Source organism: Sciurus vulgaris (genome assembly GCF_902686455.1).
Source record: "Sciurus vulgaris genome assembly, chromosome: 16".
Classification (NCBI taxonomy): Eukaryota; Metazoa; Chordata; class Mammalia; order Rodentia; family Sciuridae; genus Sciurus; species Sciurus vulgaris.
The window spans coordinates 11,191,582-11,209,923 of NC_136477.1; the positions used below are offsets into that span (position 1 = coordinate 11,191,582).

Sequence of the window (18,342 nt, forward strand, 5' to 3'; positions counted from 1 at the left end):
TCCCTTGGAGGGCATGAAGTTCACGGCCAGCCCCAGGATAGAACAGTGGAGCCTGTAGGTCCGCCGAATGGGAGGGACCCAGCGCAGATTCCCCAACATTTTCGATTTTGAAGAGGGCTTGCCACACAGCAAAGAAAGGAAATCAGCCCCAAGCAGAAAAACTTTATTTGCTGTAAACTCAAAGGTCATCCTTGTGCTTTCACACCAGTCCACCGCCTGTGCCCTCCTGCCCATTCACACTCAACTCTGGCCTTGCTGCTGTCGCTGCAGGTGACCTTCTTCCTCCTGGCCCTCGCCGCAGGGGTGGGGTTGGCTCCTCCAGTCCTGAAGATGTCAGGAGCTCACCAGTGGACCTGCCAGCGGAAAATCACTGGGATCTGGGCCAGAGCAGGATTGGTCTCTTGTAGGCCCTGTATCCACTTGGCCAGTGTCACCTGGTCGTGGGCACCGGCGATGCACATGGCGAAGATGGGTCCTTCTTCCACTGTTGGGAGAGAGGGCCCTCAGAGTTCATGCAGTGGGAAGTAACAGATTCCCTACCATACCCCCTCTGGTGCACTCTGAGCTCCAACCTCTCCCCTCTGAGGTACTTTGTGCTTCCAGACCTTTGCACAAGCAGTGCCTCAGCCTAGACTTTCTCATTATCTGGGCCATGCCTCCTGCTTCTTCTGGATTCTGCTAGGAAGCCCTCCCAAATACTCCCACTTGAGACTGAGTAGCATGTTTCTCCCCTGAACTTCTCAAAATGTAACTTGCCTGTCTCCTCACTGACTTGAGGACTGCATCTGTCCCAGTCATACCCAGTAGTTAGCACAGAAGTGCTCCTTAAATTTTTTGTGATGCAGGGAGGGAAGGACCAAGGGATGACAGGCTTGAGTGGCCTCAGTTCTAGAGCCCTAGGGGCACACTACATATCTGAGGGGAGGTGGATATGTGGAGTGTGGTCTCAGCCTGGGACTCCACAGGTCACACCTCATCCTGTGTGGTGTTGGATCCTGCATTTTCAGGTGTGTGTGTGTGGTGTTGTCCTTTGAACCTAGGCCCTTGTGCATGCTAGGCAAGCACTCTACCTATGTTCAAGTTTTTACCTTCATCAATGTCAAACTCATAGTCATCCCAGCTGCTTCTTGCATAGTCCAGGTCCAGGTGCATTGGGTAGTAGAGGTTCCATCCTCTGGAATCTCTTCCACTTCCTACCTCAAGGAGGAGGGTACAGGCAGGATCAGAGACCCAGGATCTTGCAGCCTCCCTTACCACCAGCCCACCAATCATGCCCTAGACTCTCACCCTCTCTTCGGGGGGCAGCAAATCAGCTCTGAGGATGTGGTAATAGACACACTGCTGCGGAGCCACAGGGAGAAGGGACCCTCAACGAGATAGGCCGTGCTGGGTCATGGTGGGCCAGAGCTGCCTGCTGATCAGGGACTCTGGATTCCTGGTATGGAGACACATGTACCCTGCTGGTCCTGTCTTGCGAGGCTCTCCCTGCCCAGCAGGCCTGATAGAGCCAGTAGTGGGCTGGCAACAGGTCAGTGGCCTGGCTTCCCCATGTTTGGGTCCTTACCTACAATGTGTGGCTGGACAGGATCTTCTGTACCTGTCAAGTCATTGGAAAAAAGGCATCTGCAAGAAGGATCAGGGGTAGAAGTAGTTTGTGACCCTCAGCTGCTGCAGAGGAGGCCAGGAGAAAGAAAGGAGGAAAGGAGATGCCAGCAAATCGAGGATTCCTCTATAGGGTCTCTTACATGTCACTAAAAAACCCATCATCAGGCTGGGGTTGTAGCTCTGGTAGAGCACTTGCCTAGCATGTGTGAGGCACTGGGTTCAATCCTCAGGACCACATAAAAATAAATAAATAAGGTGTTATGTCCATCTGCAAATAAGTAAAAAAAAAATCCTCCTTTCTATCCAATTTGGCCAGAGACATCAAAGACTCTCACAGCAAGAAACCCTGGAGCCAGCCCACTTAAAATCCCTGGCTCTGTTACAAGCTGCATAACCTCAGTCTCGGTTTCTCCCAAGTGCAATACAAGGACAATAACAACTCTTCAGATGATCCTAAAGCACTGAGTGCCTGCATGGAAGCAAGTGCTAGTGCTATTGAAGAAGAATAGCCAGGCATAAGATTGAAGCCAGCCTCAACAACTTAAGTGAAACCCTGTCTCAAAAAAGGGAAAAAGAAAAAAAAAATTTTCACACACATCTCAGGAAGGAAACACGAAAAGCAAAGGACAAAGTGAGAAGGAGTTCCCTTTTGTATTGTTTTAAATTTTATACCCTGAACATAATTTTTAAAGACACAACAAAATAAACTGAATTTTTTATAAATGCACGATTCTTTGATGAAAATACTAGATAGTGGTCAACACGTGGACTGCATATTGTCCTGTCCTTTCAAGTTGTAAAGAGCTAAGGTGGATCAATGTCTCCCAGTCAGGATTTTTCCCCGCCTGGTGCTGTGGATGAGAATGGAGGGCCCTGTGCATGCAAGGTATGCTCTCTACCAAGGGGATGTATCCCCCAGCCCCAGTCACAGCATTAAGTGAAAACAGCAAAAGCATAGCTACAGAACATGTATATAAAATGCTCTCCCAACCAGGCATGGTGGCACACACCTGAAATCCCAGCCACTCCAGAGGCTGAAGCAAGGAGGATAGCTAAGTTCAAGGTCAACTGGGCAACTTATCGATTACTCTGTCTCAAATTATTCCAAGGGGAGTAGTTCAATGGTAGAGTACTTGCCTAGCTTTTGCAAGCTAGATTCAACCCCCGTATGGCAAAAAACAACCAAACAAACCAGGCAGGGCCTGTGGGAGGTCACAGAGTCAATGTAGGCATCACCTTTGGAAGAGATCAAATGTAGTTCTTGCAGGATTGATCTCCCATATTGGTTTCCACCCAGACCTGGGTTGGTTGCTCTTTAACATGGGTTGTTAAAAAATAAGTGAGGCTGGCCCTGCATTTCTCTGTTTTTTCTTGTCTTGCCCATATGATTTCTTCAGCATGTGCTTCACCCAGAAGCCAAACAGATGGGAGCTGTCGATCTTGGATTTTTAGCTTCCAAAACTGTAAGCTAAATAAACCTCTTTTCTTTTTATTTTTGGTACTAGGGATTGAATCCAGTGGTACTGTGCTACAGTTACATCCCTTAGCCCTTTTTATTTTTTACTTTAAGATAAAATCTTGCAAAGTTGCTGAAGTTGGCCTCAAATTTGAAATCATCCTACCTTGGTCTCCTAAGTTGCTAGGTTTACAGGCATGCATCATTAAGCCCAGCCCTTCTTTTCTTTATAAACTACCCATGCTCAGGTATTTATAGCAACAGAAAAAACAAACTGATGCACCCAATCTGGATGTGTGCTGTTATAGCAGCCAAATGGATTCTAAGAGGTCAAGCTGTGGTAAGGAATAAGGTCCATGGGGATCTACTGGAGGGATCAGCCAGGGAATCAGTCGCCTTAGGTAGGTTAAAAGGAGTCCAAGGAGCAACAATGTGACCCAACAAGGGCAGCAATTACCAGAGTGGACAGGAGTAGATACCTGAATACTGTGATCCTGGCACTGAGGTCAGGTTTCTATGTGCCGCAGGCCCAGCTTGGCCAGGTCCACGGGGGTCCTGGGGCAGGTCACGGGGCACAGGGAAGGGATTGATGTTCTTGAAGCGGGTGAGCCATAGCCGCTATGCGCAGGTATTTGAGCATGGGGTAGCTTTTTGCGTCCAAATATCTGGATCAGCAGAAACTCTGTCTCTTTGTTGGGCATCACTCCTGTGCCAGGAAGATGCAGAGAGACCCTCAGGGAAGGAGCAAGAGGAGGTGAAAGGGAAAAGGGAAGACAAATTGAAGTCAGAGATGGTTAACAGAATAGAATCAAAGGAAAGACAGGAGGAGGCAGGAAAAAGATGAGTGAGGGAGTGGAGTAGAGCAAGGGAGTGATGGAGGGGCTCAAGAACTGGAAGCAGGAGGCGGCCTGCTGTGAGGCCGCCCACTGCCCCATCCTGAGCTGGCCTCACCGTGATTTCTCCATCTGCCTCTAGGACAGCAATCCCACACTCTTGCTGCCGGGGGTAGTGGAGGAAGATGCGCTGGATGACATTGCGAGGCCGGAAGACCTCCTTCGGGAAGATGTCCAGGAGCAGGTTGTAGACGGTCAGATCCCGGTTCGACGCCATACTCCCGCATTTTGCGTAGGGCCAGGTAGATGAAATCAACGTGGCCACGCTTGCGCACATTGTGCGCCCCAAAATTCTGCACGGCCCCGCACGAAGCTTTGCTTTGTCTCGCTCCCCCACCTGGTCCCTGTCTAAACAGCTCCTCGTGGGGCGCCAGGGCCTGATGGGCTTCTGCCGGGGCTCAGGTGGACGAGGAACCAGCGACATTTCAGAGTTGTGTTGTGGCTGTACTACAGTGGAAGCCCCCGCGTGGCCTGGGGAAGCACCTGGGGACAGAGGACAGCTGCTGGAATCTGGCACTCCTAGTGTCCCGGAGTAACTGCTGGGCTGGTTCTTTCCTGAAAGAGGCCCTTGGCATCCTGAGGGCCTCTAAGGAATATGATAGTGGGTTATAAACCAACGATCAGACTCCAATACACAGTGACAAAACACAATGCAGGCACAGTATTGACAGGTCTCCTATGCCAGGAACTGTTGAGCACTTTATGAACTTTTTTTTTCTTTCTTTTGCAGTGCTGAGGATCAAACCAGGGCCACACACTGCTAAGCAAGCACTCCAGTCCTTTAGCACATTTAATCTTTATAACTGTCCACATGAGGAAGTAGTCTCATGTTCATTTTACAGATGAGGACACGGAGGCGCAAGGACATGAAGGGGGATACCTGGGATCACAAGGCTGCAGAGCAAACAGAGTGGAGACTGGAGTTGGTGTTCTCCATCCCTCTACTCTGCTGCTGCCCCCAACAGCCAGTCCATGTCCTGCTTAAATGAGATGTAAACTATGGCTGGAGTGAGGCTCCGAGGTAGAGCACCTGATAGCCTAACGTGTGAGGCTCTGGTTGCATTCCCAAGCACTGCAAAAAAAAACAAAAAAAAAAAAAAAAAAAAGTAAAAAAGAAGGCACACTCATTTAAAGTTAACATTTCAGTCAATCAATACTACAGGTGGTATGGGTATAGGGCAGAAATCAGAAAGGAAACTCTAGAATGCCCAATGAAGGGGAAACCTCACAAATGAGATGTTGTAAATGGACCAGGCTGAGTAACTGCTCAATGGGAGCTTGAACATTACATCATCATTGCTATTGTGACCTATGGCTACCCATGTGCTTCCACAATCAGGTCACTTTGAGTATAGGAAGTAAGTTTCAATTTCTGAATCCTTTGCTACAAGTGGTGCAGGAGCTACCCACAGTTAACACCCAACTTACTTAATTTCAAGTCAATGGCTTGACCCGCATGAGTACTAGCACCCCTTAAGTTAGGGGGGCTGGGGACAGAGCTCAATGGTAGAACACTGTCTGGCCTGTTGCAAAGTCCTGGGTTCCATTCCCAGCACCACAAAATAAATAAACACATCACCTGGGGACTTTCTACAGGCCTTCAACACAGATGGGCCGGCTCAGTGGCTTAGAAGGGTTAAAAGCAAGTCCCAGGCCGTTCTCCTGCCATCCCGATGCAATGCCCACCTGCTGGTTACCTGAGGAGAAGGGGGCTCCAGTGAGGGCAGCCCCACAGATGCTCCCCAAGCCCCTTGAGAGGCCTCGGGCCAGCAGGATGGCTTGCATCCAGCTCATGCTTCTGCCGCTTGGACAGGCCACCCTAGGCAAGAGAGAAAAGATGCATCAGCCTAGCAGCCTAGCCACCACCTGAGAGAAAGATGTCCTCTTGGCAGTGGGCACACTCCAGACTGCATGGCTCGCTCACCAGCCCTGCCATGACCCTGTTGCGACTTGCCCAGTTCCAATGGTTTCCTGATCTACAAGATGGGCCAGGGTGGGGCTGGGGTTGTGGTTCAGTGCTAGAGCGCTTGCCTAGCATGTGTGAGGCACTGGGTTCAATCCTCAGTACCACATATAAATAAAGGTCCATCAACAATTTTAAAAAAGTATATAAAAAAAAAAAAGATGAGCTTGGGCAACTATTATAATCAGGGGTCCAAGTTCTGCTGGGCCAAATCTTTCACTATCTTCACAAATTTGCTAGTGTAATGGTTTTTATTGCCTATTTTATTACGTAAAGAAGTCTATGAAGTGTGCTTCCCTGCCCGCCGAGTACTAGGGATTGAGCCCAGTGCCAAGGTGTCTGACAGGTGCTCTACACTGAGCTATATCCCAGGCCCTTTTTAAACGTTTTTAATTTTGAGACAGGGTTCCTGTTGAGGAAACTTGACTTTGCAATCCCTTGCCCCAACCTTCCAAGTAGCTGGGATTGCAGGTGTGTGCCACAGCACCCAGCTGGGAGAAACATTTTATACACATGTTCTGTGCCTTCTTTTGCCGTTTTCATTTAATAGTATGACTGGGCTGGGGGTGTGGCTCAGTGGTAGAGCAGCTGCTCAGCTCACCCTGCACTGCACCTGGCTTATCATTTTGTTTCCCAAATATTTGTTTAGCCAGGCGAGGTGGTGTTACACCTGTAATCCCAGTGGCTCAGGAGGCTGAGGCAGGAGGCCTCAGTGGAGGCCAGCTTCAGCAAACTTAGTGAGGCCCTAAGCAACTTCAGTGAAGCCCTGTCTCTAAATAACATTCAAAACAGGAGCTGGAGAAATAGCTCATTTTTGGAGAGCGCTCGCCTAGCATGCGCAAGGGCCGCGGTTTGAATTCCCGGCGCCTCCAGAGGAGGAAAAAAAAAAAAAAAAAATAGGGGGCTGGGGATATAGCTCAGTCGGTAGAGTGCTGCCTTGCATGCACCAAGTCCCTGGATTCGATCCCCAGCACCGCAAAAAAAAAAAAATAAAAAATAAAATACAAAATAGGGCTGGGAGTGCCCCAGAGTTCATCTCCAGTACCCCCCAACACACACACAATGGTGTTATTTTTGAGACAGGGTGTTATTTATGTTGTCCAGGCTGGTCTGGAACTTGTAGACTAAAGTTATCCTTGTACCTCAGTTTCACGAATAGCTGGGACTACAAGCATATGCCACCACACCTGGCTCACATATCCCCTTTAAAGAGGTAAATAAATACTGGGCTTAGTAGCACACCACTGTAAATCATAAGGCTGAGATAGGTAGATCAAAAATTCCAGAGCAACTTAGGAAACTCAGCAAGACTCTGCCTCAAAATAAAATTAAAAGAAAAAAATGAAAGAAAGAGGCTGTGGATAAAAAAGATCAGTGCTGGGGATTGAACCAGGGTCTGGTGTATGCTAAGCAGAAGTTCCATAACCCTAATCCCCTAAAAAGTAGAAGAAATAATTCTCTTGACTTTTTTTTTTTTTTTTTTTTTTTTTTTTTTTCTTTTTTGGTATTGGGAATTGAACCCAGGGGTTCTTAACCACTGAGGCACGTCCCAAGCCCTTTTTTGTATTTTATTTAGAGACGGTCTCACTGAGTTGCTTAGGGCCTCGCTGAGTTGCTGAGGCTGGCCTTGAACTTGTGAGCCTCCTGCTCCAGCCTCCCAAATGCTGGGATTACAGGCATGCACTATGCCTGGCTCTTTTGATTTTTTTAAATTATTTTTTCCAGAATACATTTTCTGAATTTGAGGCTTTAAGGATTTTTGATCTTTTCTGAATTTCAATATTTGAGATTATGGCATTTGGGATTGTACCTTTGAGGATTATGGCCCAAACCTACCCTGGTCACATGCCTAAACCCAGGCATTCTGACTCCATAGCCCTTTTCTTTATTTTCTTGTTTTCCCCTGATGCCAGGGACTGAACCCAGGACCTCATGATCTTGTACATGCTAGGCAAGCCCTGCCTCTGAGCTACATCCCCAGCCCTTTTCTTTCAATTTTATTTTGACAGTGTCTTGTTACATTTCAGAGGCTGGTCTTGAACTTGCAATCCTCCTCTTTTTAGCTTCCTGAGGAGCTGACATTGTAGGTGTGGACTACTGAACTTGGCTTAACTGCACATTTCTTTTCTTTTTTTGTACTGGGGACTGAACCCAGAAGGACTTTTTACCACTAAGCCAAATCCCTGTCCCTTTTTTATTTTGAGATAGGGGTCTCACTAAGTACTTAGGGCCTCACTAAATTGCTGAGGCTGACCTTGAATTTTCAATCCTCTGTCTCAGCCTCCAGAGTCACTGGGATTACAGGTGTGTACCCCCACATTCAGCTCAGAAGCACATTTCTTTATGGTTGCCTTAAACGGCTCTAAAAGTGAACTTGAATATAAATATTTCAGACATCAGTAACATCAAGTGGCAGTGACATGTGATGGGGTCACAAGCACACAGTGGAAAAAGCATGAAAAGGGGTTTAAGGGGCTTTGGGGGTACATGTTCTGAGGGCATAGGGGATTGAGCCCAGGGCCTTGCATGCTAGGCGCTATGTTGACCACTGAGCTTACACCCCCTACTGTGAAGGCATTCACTGTCTACAGTGGTGACTGAAATCTATTGGTAAGGGGTGAAGCTCTGACTATGTTTTGTTTTGTTCAAAACACTTTTATTCACATACCATACAGCTAACCCCTTCAAAGTGTCTAAAATTCATCTAAGCAAACTTTATGTTATTTATTTTGTCTGGGGCTGGGTTATAGCTTAGTGGTAGAGCGCTTGCCTAGCATGTGTGAGGCACTGGGTTCAATCCTCAGCACACATAAAAATAAAAATAAATAAAATAAAGGTATTGTATCCATCTACAACTAAAAATATTAAAAGAAAAAAAAAAGAATTTTTATTCTGCTGGTTGTGGTGGCACCTGTAATCCCAGCTACTGGGGCTGAGTAAGGAAAATCGCCAAGTCTGAGTCCAGCAAGACCCTGTCTCAAATAGAACGGGTGCAGGGCATGGTGGCACATGCTTACAATCCCCAGTGATTCTGGAGGCTTAAGGCAGGAGGGCCAAAAATTCAAAGCCAGCCTCAGGAACTTAGCAAGGCCTTAAGCAAGATCCTGTCTCAAAATAAAAAATAAAAAAGGGGAGGTGGGATTGTGACTCAGAGGTAGAGTGCTTGCCTAGCATATGTGAGGCACTGGGTTCAATCCTCGACGCCACATAAAAAAAATAACTAAGTAAAGTTATTGTGTCCATCTACAACTAAAAATACTTTTTAAATAATAAAAATTAAGAAAAGGAAAAGGGCTAGGGATGTCACTCAGTGGTTAAGTGCCCCTGGGGTTCAATCCCCGCTACCAAATAAATTAATTTAATTAATACGGGCTCTGGGTGTGGCTCAGTGTTAAGTAACCCTTGGTTCAATCCCTGACACCAAAAAAAAAAAAAAAAAAAAAAAAAGAAGAAGAAGAAGAAGAAGAAAGGACTGGGGAATATTGCTAGTGGTACAGTGCTATTGTATAGGGAAGAATTTTTAATAATTTCAAATTTTTGTAAATTTTTTTTTTTTGGCACCAGGTTTGAATCCAGGGGCACTGAAACACCGGGGTCACATCCCCAACCCTTTTTTGTATTTTATTTAGAGACAGGCCCTGAATTGCTTAGGGCCTTGCTAAGTTGCTGAGGCTGGCTTTGAACTTGAGATCCTCCTGCCTCAGCCTCCTGAGCCCTGGGATTATAGGCATAGACCAGTGTGCCCAGTTGTAATTCGTTTTATCTTATATCCTACAACCTTGCTGAACTTGTGTATTCTAAATTTTTATTATTGACATCCTAGGAATTTTCTATTCATAAGAGTACATCATCTGCAAAACACATTCTTATTGCTGACTTTTGGAGGCACATACCCAATCTTTCAACATGATGTATGATGTTAGCTACAATGTTTTTTATAGATGCCCTTATCATACTGTGGAATTTCCCTTCTATTCCTACTTTGTTTAGTGTATTTTGTCAGAAAGGGTATTGAGATAAACAAGTGGTTTTTGTCCTTTATTCTTTTCTATAATGTGTTACATTTTCAGATGTTAAACTAACTTTCCATTTCTGAGATAAATTCTACTTAGTCATGATTCTTTCTATATGTTTGCTAGTGATTGTGGAGACATTTTATATCTATATTCACAAGAATATTGGTTTACAAGTAAGTCTCCTATTTGTGCTAAAGTTTGAGAAGTCATGATGTACATGCTGATGGCTCCCAAATGTTCACTTCCAGCCTCCATACCTAATCATCAGTTCTGGCACATACCCAGCCATCCCAAAACTTAATATGTTCCATACTTACTGATGTCCCTGCTTACTTATTCCTCTGAATGCTAATCAATGGTACCACCATTCCTAGTCACTCAAGCCACAAACCTAGGAGTCATTTCCAAGTCTATGTCCCTCACTCCCCCAACTAAGCCATCAACTAGTCCTGGTGACTATTCTAAGTCAATACCAATGCACCCATTATTTCCACCTGCAGGCCAACGTTCCAATATATGTGATCCCTTTACTGGAAACCTGTCCAGCCTCCCATTTCTACCCTCCAGTCAGTTCTTCCTCATGGCCAGAGAGAACTTGTAAAATATAAACTAAATTCAGGGCTGTATGCCTAAATTGTTGATGATCCCTCACACTTGAAATCAGTCTACCCTTCTAAACAAAATTCCTACTACTCCCAGTTCCAGTCATGCTGTTTCTGAAACAGGCCAATTTACTCCAGACTCAAGAGTCTTTGCACTTGCTTTTCCCTCTGCCTAGAACTTTATTCCTCCAGCTCTCCCCATGATGATTTTGGCCATTCAGGTCTCTATTCAAATGAGAGGTTTTCTCAGTTCATCTCTTCATTCTCTTCTCCCATTCTAAAATCCCTCATCACTCTGATCAACTCATTTTTAGCAACTATCAATGTCTGAAATAACCTATTTCGTTTTTTATTTCTGACTTGTTTAATGTTTAGCTCCCCCAAGAAATGGGGGATTTTTGTCTGTCCTCCTCACTGTTATGTCTCTGGCACCCAGGGCAGTACCTGGCATACCATAAGTGCCCAACAATTATCAATTAAATGGGAATAAGCGGTAGATTTCTACAAACCTGAACTCAGAAATAAGGTACTACCTATAGTATCCCTGAGGCTGGCTACCAGGATTCTGCGGCCCTTGAAGAAACAGGCAGACTCAGATTTCAATTCCCGCTTCAGTGACAAGTCAACTTGCTGTGTGACTTCGCGCGAGAGCCTTAACTTCTGAGTCAACTGTCCCATCTGCAAAATGGGAGATTAGGGAGTGAGGCAGCTGGCACACGGCGGCAACCTTTCCCGGCACGTACCCGCCCCGCACCCCAAAAGGTCATAGCGCCCTGGCCTTGCAGCAGGGTCTCTCTAATGATGCCCTTCCGCGCTGCCAAGCCCGGAACTGAACGCTCGGAATCCCAGCGGTTCGTGTTACGCTTCCCACGCGCGACCTACCTGCTCACGCAGCCGGTCGAGGACCCCGGGCCGGCTCTATCTTTCTGCTGGGCGCCGCCATGTTGGCCCATAAGGCTTCCGGGTCACGGTCCTCCAAAGACAGCAAATCAAGAAAGCCGGTTTAGATGGCTCCCGCCCACAAAGGGAGAATCGCCAATAGGAAGGAGGAAAGACGTTGATCCCGCCTCATAACAAGCCAGGCCACGCCCCCGCCCTTTAAATTGGTGCGCGAGGTGGGAACCTTGCGGCAAAGAAGGAAGAGGGTGTTGTATTTGAGATGTCCGTGAGGCCAGCCGCGGGCTCGTTTTCCCACCTGAAATGCGGAGATGAATTATGAAAGGTGGAAGGGGCGTGGATTCCTTTATTCACTCAACAAATTTTTAACCTTTATTGTGTGCCAAATGCGTTTGGGCTCTACGGATTCGATGATGGCATTAGTCAAAAAGACACACTGATAATCTAGCTCCATGATTGGGCTAGTGCTTAACCCATCTGTGCCTCGATTTGCTCACCTATGAAATGGGCAATTACAAAATACTTGACAGATTTTTTTTTTTTTAACGAACTTTTTTTGCTTTTGCTTGTTGGTGGGGGGGTACTGGGGATTGAATTCAGGGGCACTCGGCCACTGAGCCACATCCCAGACCTATTTTGTATTTTATTTAGAGACAGAGCCTCACTGTGTTGCTTAGCGCCTCGCTGTTGCTGAGGCTGGCTTTGAACTCGCAATTCTCCTGTCTCAGTCTCCAGAGCCGCTGGGATTACAGGTGTGTGTCACCGTGCCCAGCTGTCTGTTTTTTGAGACAGCATCTTACTATGTTGAACTAGAACTCCTGGACCCAAGTGATCCTCCCACCTAGCCTCCTGAGTACCTGGGAGACCACCACGCCCCGCTTTAGTAGAATTTCCTTTTTTCTTTTTCTTTTCCTGTACTGAGAAAGGAACCCAGGGCCTTCCACGTGCTAGGCAAGCCCTCTATCAGTTAGGCATATCCCCAAGCCTTGTGACTGTTTTGAGTGCCCCATGTATATCTCTGTATGGCTGTGTGTCTGATTCCCATGGTCTACACAGGGCTGACTGTACCCCAGAACGTGTGTGAGAGATACAGTCTTTTAGTCTCCCTATCTGCACTGATCTGCACCTCTCTGCACCTGCGTGCTGCAGGCCCCCAATATCCAGCTAATCTCCCTTCAGGGTATAGTGATGTTGAGATGGTACAGCTGGCATCTGCCTCTGGCTATAGAAGCCAGGCAGTAGGGCAGAGGAGAATCCTGAAGTGTGGATATGGCGGCAGGATGATGGCCACACCCCTGTTCCTCCCTCTGGTGCCTCCTCCTGTGGTTCTAGTGCCTGATTTCACCTTGCTCCAAATAAGCTCCTACAAGTACCCTGGAACCAGGCAAACTCTAGGAGCCAGAGTCCAGGTAGTGCAAGGGTGCGTGACTGGAGGGCAGGGTCATGCCATGAGGAGGGGCCTAACTTGCTCCTACGCCCTCCCCCGGTTTGCTCCCCCTGGCCATCAGCACTCTTATGTGGTACCACCTGCTCTCCATGGAGACAACCATCATTAGCCTTACTCTGTAAGAGTGAGCTGGGTCCAGGCGAACACACTCCACACTTTTGCTCTGCGCTCCTGTGGGGTGGAGGCCAGCAACATGGGGTGGGCACTGTTGAGGATGTCCAGCTGAAGATGGAACTCTTTGGGGAAATTTCCCACCATAAGATTGGCCCCATTCAGGAGCCTCATGGGTCGGTCAACTGTCTCCTGCCCCAGTACTGTGATTTGGATATGGTTAGACTGTGCCCCACAAGGGTTCATGTGTTGAAATTAATCCCCATTTTGAAGCATCAAGAGTGTGAAAACAATCCAACTGTGGTAAAGGTGGGACTTTTAGGAGGTAATTAGGATCAGAACAGAGCTCCCATGAGTGAATATTGGTGACTTTACAAGAGAATGTGAAGAGCTGGGCAGGATTGGTGCACACCTGTGATCCCAGTTAATTGGGGAGGCTGAGGCAAGAGGATCCCAAGTTTGAAGCCTGTTTGGGCAACACAGCAAAACCTCATCTCAAAAATAATAAATAAATAAATAATAAAAATAAAGAAGAGGGAGAAAGAGCAAAAGACACATGCGAACTCAGTCTCTTGCCCCATAATGCCTTGAGGTGATTTGGTACTCTGCCAGCAAGAAGCATCACCAAATGTGGGGCCCTTGGACCTTCAGAACTGAGCTAAATAAAACTTTTAAAAGTAAAGTCACTCTGCCTCAGGTGTTTCATTATAGTAAAAGAAAATGGGTGATTACACCCAGCCAAGGCAGAAGCAGATAGAGGACCTTGGCCTCTCTGTTAGTCCCCCATCTGCCCTGGTTGAAGCTATCCAGAGTCAGGGTTGGTGAGTCCTCTTCTCTTACCTACAGGCTTTTGGTTACCTACCCTACGGTTAGTGGACTCCTGCTGGGTGGATGGGCCTAGGGGTCATATTCACTCAACCTCCTGCCCACCTCTGTCCCCTGCCTCCCTCCAGACCTAGTGCTGATTCTTTGTAGAGGGACCACATGTTTCCATATTTCTGTGAAGTTTCTTTGCTTGTGACTACTTTAATGATCCCTGGAGACGCTACCTCCCCCCACCCACCCACGTGCATTGGACATCTATTGTGTGCTTGGTGATGCTGTTGTAGTTTTGGAACCCAGAACTTGGTTAAAATCCCAGTCCTGTCCCTTACTAGCTGTATATCCTCAAGCATATGACTTTCTCTTGCTGAGCCTCAGTCTTTGCCTCTGTACAATGGGGATAACAAAAGCATCTTAAGAAGCTATTGTGGGGGCTGGGGAGATAGCTCAGTTGGTAGAGTGCTTGCCTCTCAAGCACAAGGCCCTGGGTTCAATCCCCAGCACCACACAAAAAAAAATCTATTGTGAAGAGGAGACAAGGTCATACAGGATAGTATAGTGCCTGCTACATAGTTGGTGCTCAGTGAATAGGAGTGATTTTTATTATCATACTGTATTTTTTTCACAGTGCTTACTATTGACCATAAACTATAAGAAGAACAGGCAACTTTTAAATTTATGTGGTGCTGGGATCAAATTCAGAGCCTCATGCATGCTAGGCAAGGTAATTATTATAAAAATGAATAAATGAGGGGTTGGGGATTTAGCTTGGTGGCAGAGCGCTTTTCTAGCATGTGTAATGCAGTCCTGGTTCAGTCCTTGGCCCTGAAAAATATTAAAATAAATACATGAGTGGAAGGATGTTCTTAATTTTCATCTTATCTGTAAACCCTAGCAACTGTCCCTTTTATTTTTAAGTTTTTCAGTTGTAGATGGACACGATACCTTATTTAATTATTTATTCTTATGTGGTGCTGAGGATCGAACCCAGGGCTTCCATGTGCTAGGCAAGCACTCTACCACTGAGCCACAACCCCAGTCCCACAACTGTCCCTTATTGTGGGGATTCTCTCTGCTTCTGCTTCTGTCTATTTGAGACTTTATATAAGCCCCCTGAGGCTCTCTTCTGCACCACTGACAAATCACCTAGCCACTGTCTTCCCCATCTTTCCACAGACCCAGAGGTGACTGCATTACCTCTTCAGCTTCTGTGCCAACTTCTATCTCCTTGCAACCCTTTGCCAATTCTGGGTACTTGCGGGTGGGGTCTTATGGAGGCCTCCCTGTTCCTCTCCAGCCCTCCCCTCCCACTCTCCAGTGCCTAACTCCTAGTCTGTCCACAAGTGGTTCCTGAATACAGAAGATCTGAAACTGAAACTGAGTACAGCTCCTGAAATTCTCTAGTGGCCCTACTGTGTGCTGTGGTCATGGCTGAAGTCTGCATAGCTGGTATCACTTTGATGTCTTTCTAAATACACACACACACTGGGGATTTAACCCTGTGTTTCTCTACCATTGAGCTACATCCCCAGAACTTTTTTATATTTCATTTTAAAACAGGTTTTTGCTAAGTTGCCCAGGCTGGCTTTAAACCTTTGATCTTCCTGCCTCAGCTTCCCAAGTAGCTGGGATTGCAGGCGTGTACCACTGCATCCTGCTTGCCTTTCTAAAATTTGAGGGATATCAAATTTGATTGCATTGAACCTGGACATCCTTAACATCCTGTGGATGTACTGTGTAGGCTGTCCAGGGTTCATGGCTTATTAGCTCACCTTGGATCCCCATGACAGCAGTGGGTGAGGGAGCCCTCAGTCCCTAGAGAAGAGTATGGAAAGGGACTGAAGAGATGTTAAAGAGAACTCCCCACAACCATGCTCACACCTGGACCCAGAACGAAAGTGTGTAGGGTGCACAGGAGCCTGAGGCTGGGCCCACCCTGCCATGAGAAGGCTCAGATTCCCTCAACATGCATGTATTGAATGCCTCCTTTTGTCTAAGTGTTGGGGAACAGTGGTAAGCAAAAAGAGATTCCTGACCTTAGGGAGATGGCATTCTATTGGGGGAAATAAACAAAAGGCCATATTATATAGAAATATTTTATGACTTGAGCTTACCAGTGATTATACAGGTATGTTATGTAAAAATTCATCAAGCTCTCCATTAGGATTTGTGTGTTTTACTTTGATACTTTGATCTTCCAAAAAGGCAAAAACTGATAAATGATACTTCATACAATTTTCCATATGCCTGATAGTCTTTAAAATCAACTTTAAGGCCTGGGTGTATAGCTCAGTGGTAAAGTTCTTGCCTAGCATTTGGGAGGCCCTAGGTTCCATCCCCAGTGCCCACCCAACCCCCCGCCATCAGCTTTTAAAATGATAAGTAATTTAGAGAAAAATGAGGCAGAAAAAAGGAGAAGGTCCAAGTATGTGCAGGGTACTGATGGGAACCAGGTGGTTTAAGGAAGGCTTCACTGAGTTAGCTTTTGAGTAAAGAACTAGACGTGGTGAGTGAGTCATTTGAAGATATTTGGGAACCACTTTGGGCCCAGGGACCAACTGCAATGTTTTCGCTGGAGTGGCGTAACTAGGGGGGAATGTGATAGGACTTGTGAGATTGAGGGTCTCCTGGTCGTTCAGACAGCCAGCTCTAGGCTATTAATAACCAGATGGATTAGCACACAACACAGGGTCTTGGCAGCAGCAAGGTCCTGGGCAAGAAGGGTTATTGGTCCTTATAAACCCATTTCTGAGGCGGATGCGGTGTTGTGCACCTGTAATGCCAGCGACTGGGGAGGCTGAGAGAGTAGGATCTCAAGTTCAAGGCCAGCCTCAGCAACTTGGTGAGATCCTGTCTCAAAATGAAAAATATAAAGGTGTGGGGGTGTACCTCAGTGGTAAAGGGTCCCTGGGTTCAATCCTCTGTCCCAAAAATAATATAAAATAAAATAAAAAGTAAATAAAACAAACCCATTTCTGCAGTTTTTCAGTCGTCTGAGTCAGGGAGCTGCTGGGAAACGTAGGATACCCAAAAAGCTGGCCTCACAACTTTGCGCAGACGCAGCACATCCGCTTCATCAGGGCTCCTGTGATTGGCCGATCTGAGAGAAACTATAGCCAATCAGCTACGGGTCTAGAAGGCTCACGCACCCCGCCGGGACAGGAGGACAGCCCTCTCGGACAGCGGCTGGGATCGCTACCGCCTTCTACTCTGAGGGTCCTGCTGCGCGTAGGCGCAGTTCATTCTACTTAGCTGGAAGGTGGGCGGTGATGGGGTCGCTGGCCTGGCTGCGCCTTCAGAGTTCCCAATGTCCCGCCTCATGAGGCAGTCTTGGCTATTGTTTTCTTATTTATGCTCCCAGAGAGAGTCTATTTAAACATAGACATTTGCTTATTTTATATATTTATTAGCATAGAACACAATACTACATGTGAGACCCTAGCGCACACTTTAGCATGCAGTCCTCAAAAGCATCCTAGAAAAGCGCCGGGTACGGCAGCGCACGCCTGTAATCCCAGCTTCGCCGGAGCCTGTGGCAGGAAGATCTCACGTTTGAGGCCAGTCTGGGCAATTTGGCGAGCCCTGCCTCAAAAAATAAAAAGGACTGGGCGTGTAGCTCAATGATAAAACATCCCTTGGTTCAATCCCCAGGACACACACACACACACACACACACACACACACACACACACACACACAATCCTAGAAAAGCAAAAAGCAGCAGGCTTCTGCCAGGGTGGAGGGTCCTGGCAGACATCACCTTAACCAATTGATCATAGATAATATCACCAGCAGTGAGTCATGGTGACATCATGAAGCCTTGGTATGATGCACTACGAGCACATCGTCATCTTTCTGGTATCTTTCCCAGTCACGCAAAAACTTCAATCTGATCAAACAGAGGGTTGGCAAAATAACTGACCAGTACTTTTCACAAGTGTCAAGGTCAGGAAAGACTGAAGAACTGTCACATACTGGAGGGATCTTGGCTTGAATCCTGAGACATAAAGGAAAAACTGAAGAACTCCGAATCACGTATGTAGCTTAGTAATAGAATTGTAGCAGTTAATTTCTTAGTTTTATTTCTTATCTGTATGATGATTATGTAAGATGTTAACATTAGAAACAGCGAAATGAAGTGTAAATGAGAAGACTCCTATTTTTTCAGCTTTTCTGTAAGTCTAAAATTCTCTCAGAAACTCTTGTTTAAAAAGAAAGAGGGGCTGGTTGTGGCTCAGTTGTAGAGTGCTTGCTAGCACGTGTGAGGCACTGGGTTCGATCCTCAGTGCCATATAAATAAATAAATGAATACATAAATAATAGTTATTATTTAAAATAAATAAAGAAAATCTAGAAAGCAGGCACTATTAACATACCCATTTTCCAGTGGAGGAAATTGATGTGCAGAAAAGTTAAGACATTTGTACAAGTTCACACAACCAGGAAATACCAGGGCAGGCTTCAAACTTGTAAGCCATGATCTAGAGTTCCTCCCCCACCCTAGTCTTGGGATTGAACTCACTGCGCTAT

The 18,342-nt window shown here is 46.5% G+C and overlaps 1 protein-coding gene across 1 annotated transcript; it reads right to left on the bottom strand.

Moving 5' to 3' along the window:
* Positions 1-130: 130 nt before the first annotated feature.
* ECSIT (ECSIT signaling integrator) lies at positions 131-6,279 on the bottom strand. Its single transcript, XM_079114517.1, is given in 21 exon segments — positions 131-359; positions 361-484; positions 1,089-1,172; positions 1,175-1,193; positions 1,288-1,340; positions 1,343-1,375; positions 1,378-1,423; positions 1,425-1,435; positions 1,565-1,623; positions 3,541-3,572; positions 3,574-3,612; positions 3,614-3,679; positions 3,681-3,713; positions 3,715-3,767; positions 4,013-4,028; positions 4,031-4,159; positions 4,161-4,333; positions 4,336-4,390; positions 4,392-4,409; positions 4,411-4,437; positions 5,641-6,279. Coding segments are annotated over 21 exon segments (1,338 nt in total). The 5' UTR covers positions 5,749-6,279; the 3' UTR covers positions 131-199.
* Between the last annotated feature and the right edge of the window lie 12,063 nt (positions 6,280-18,342).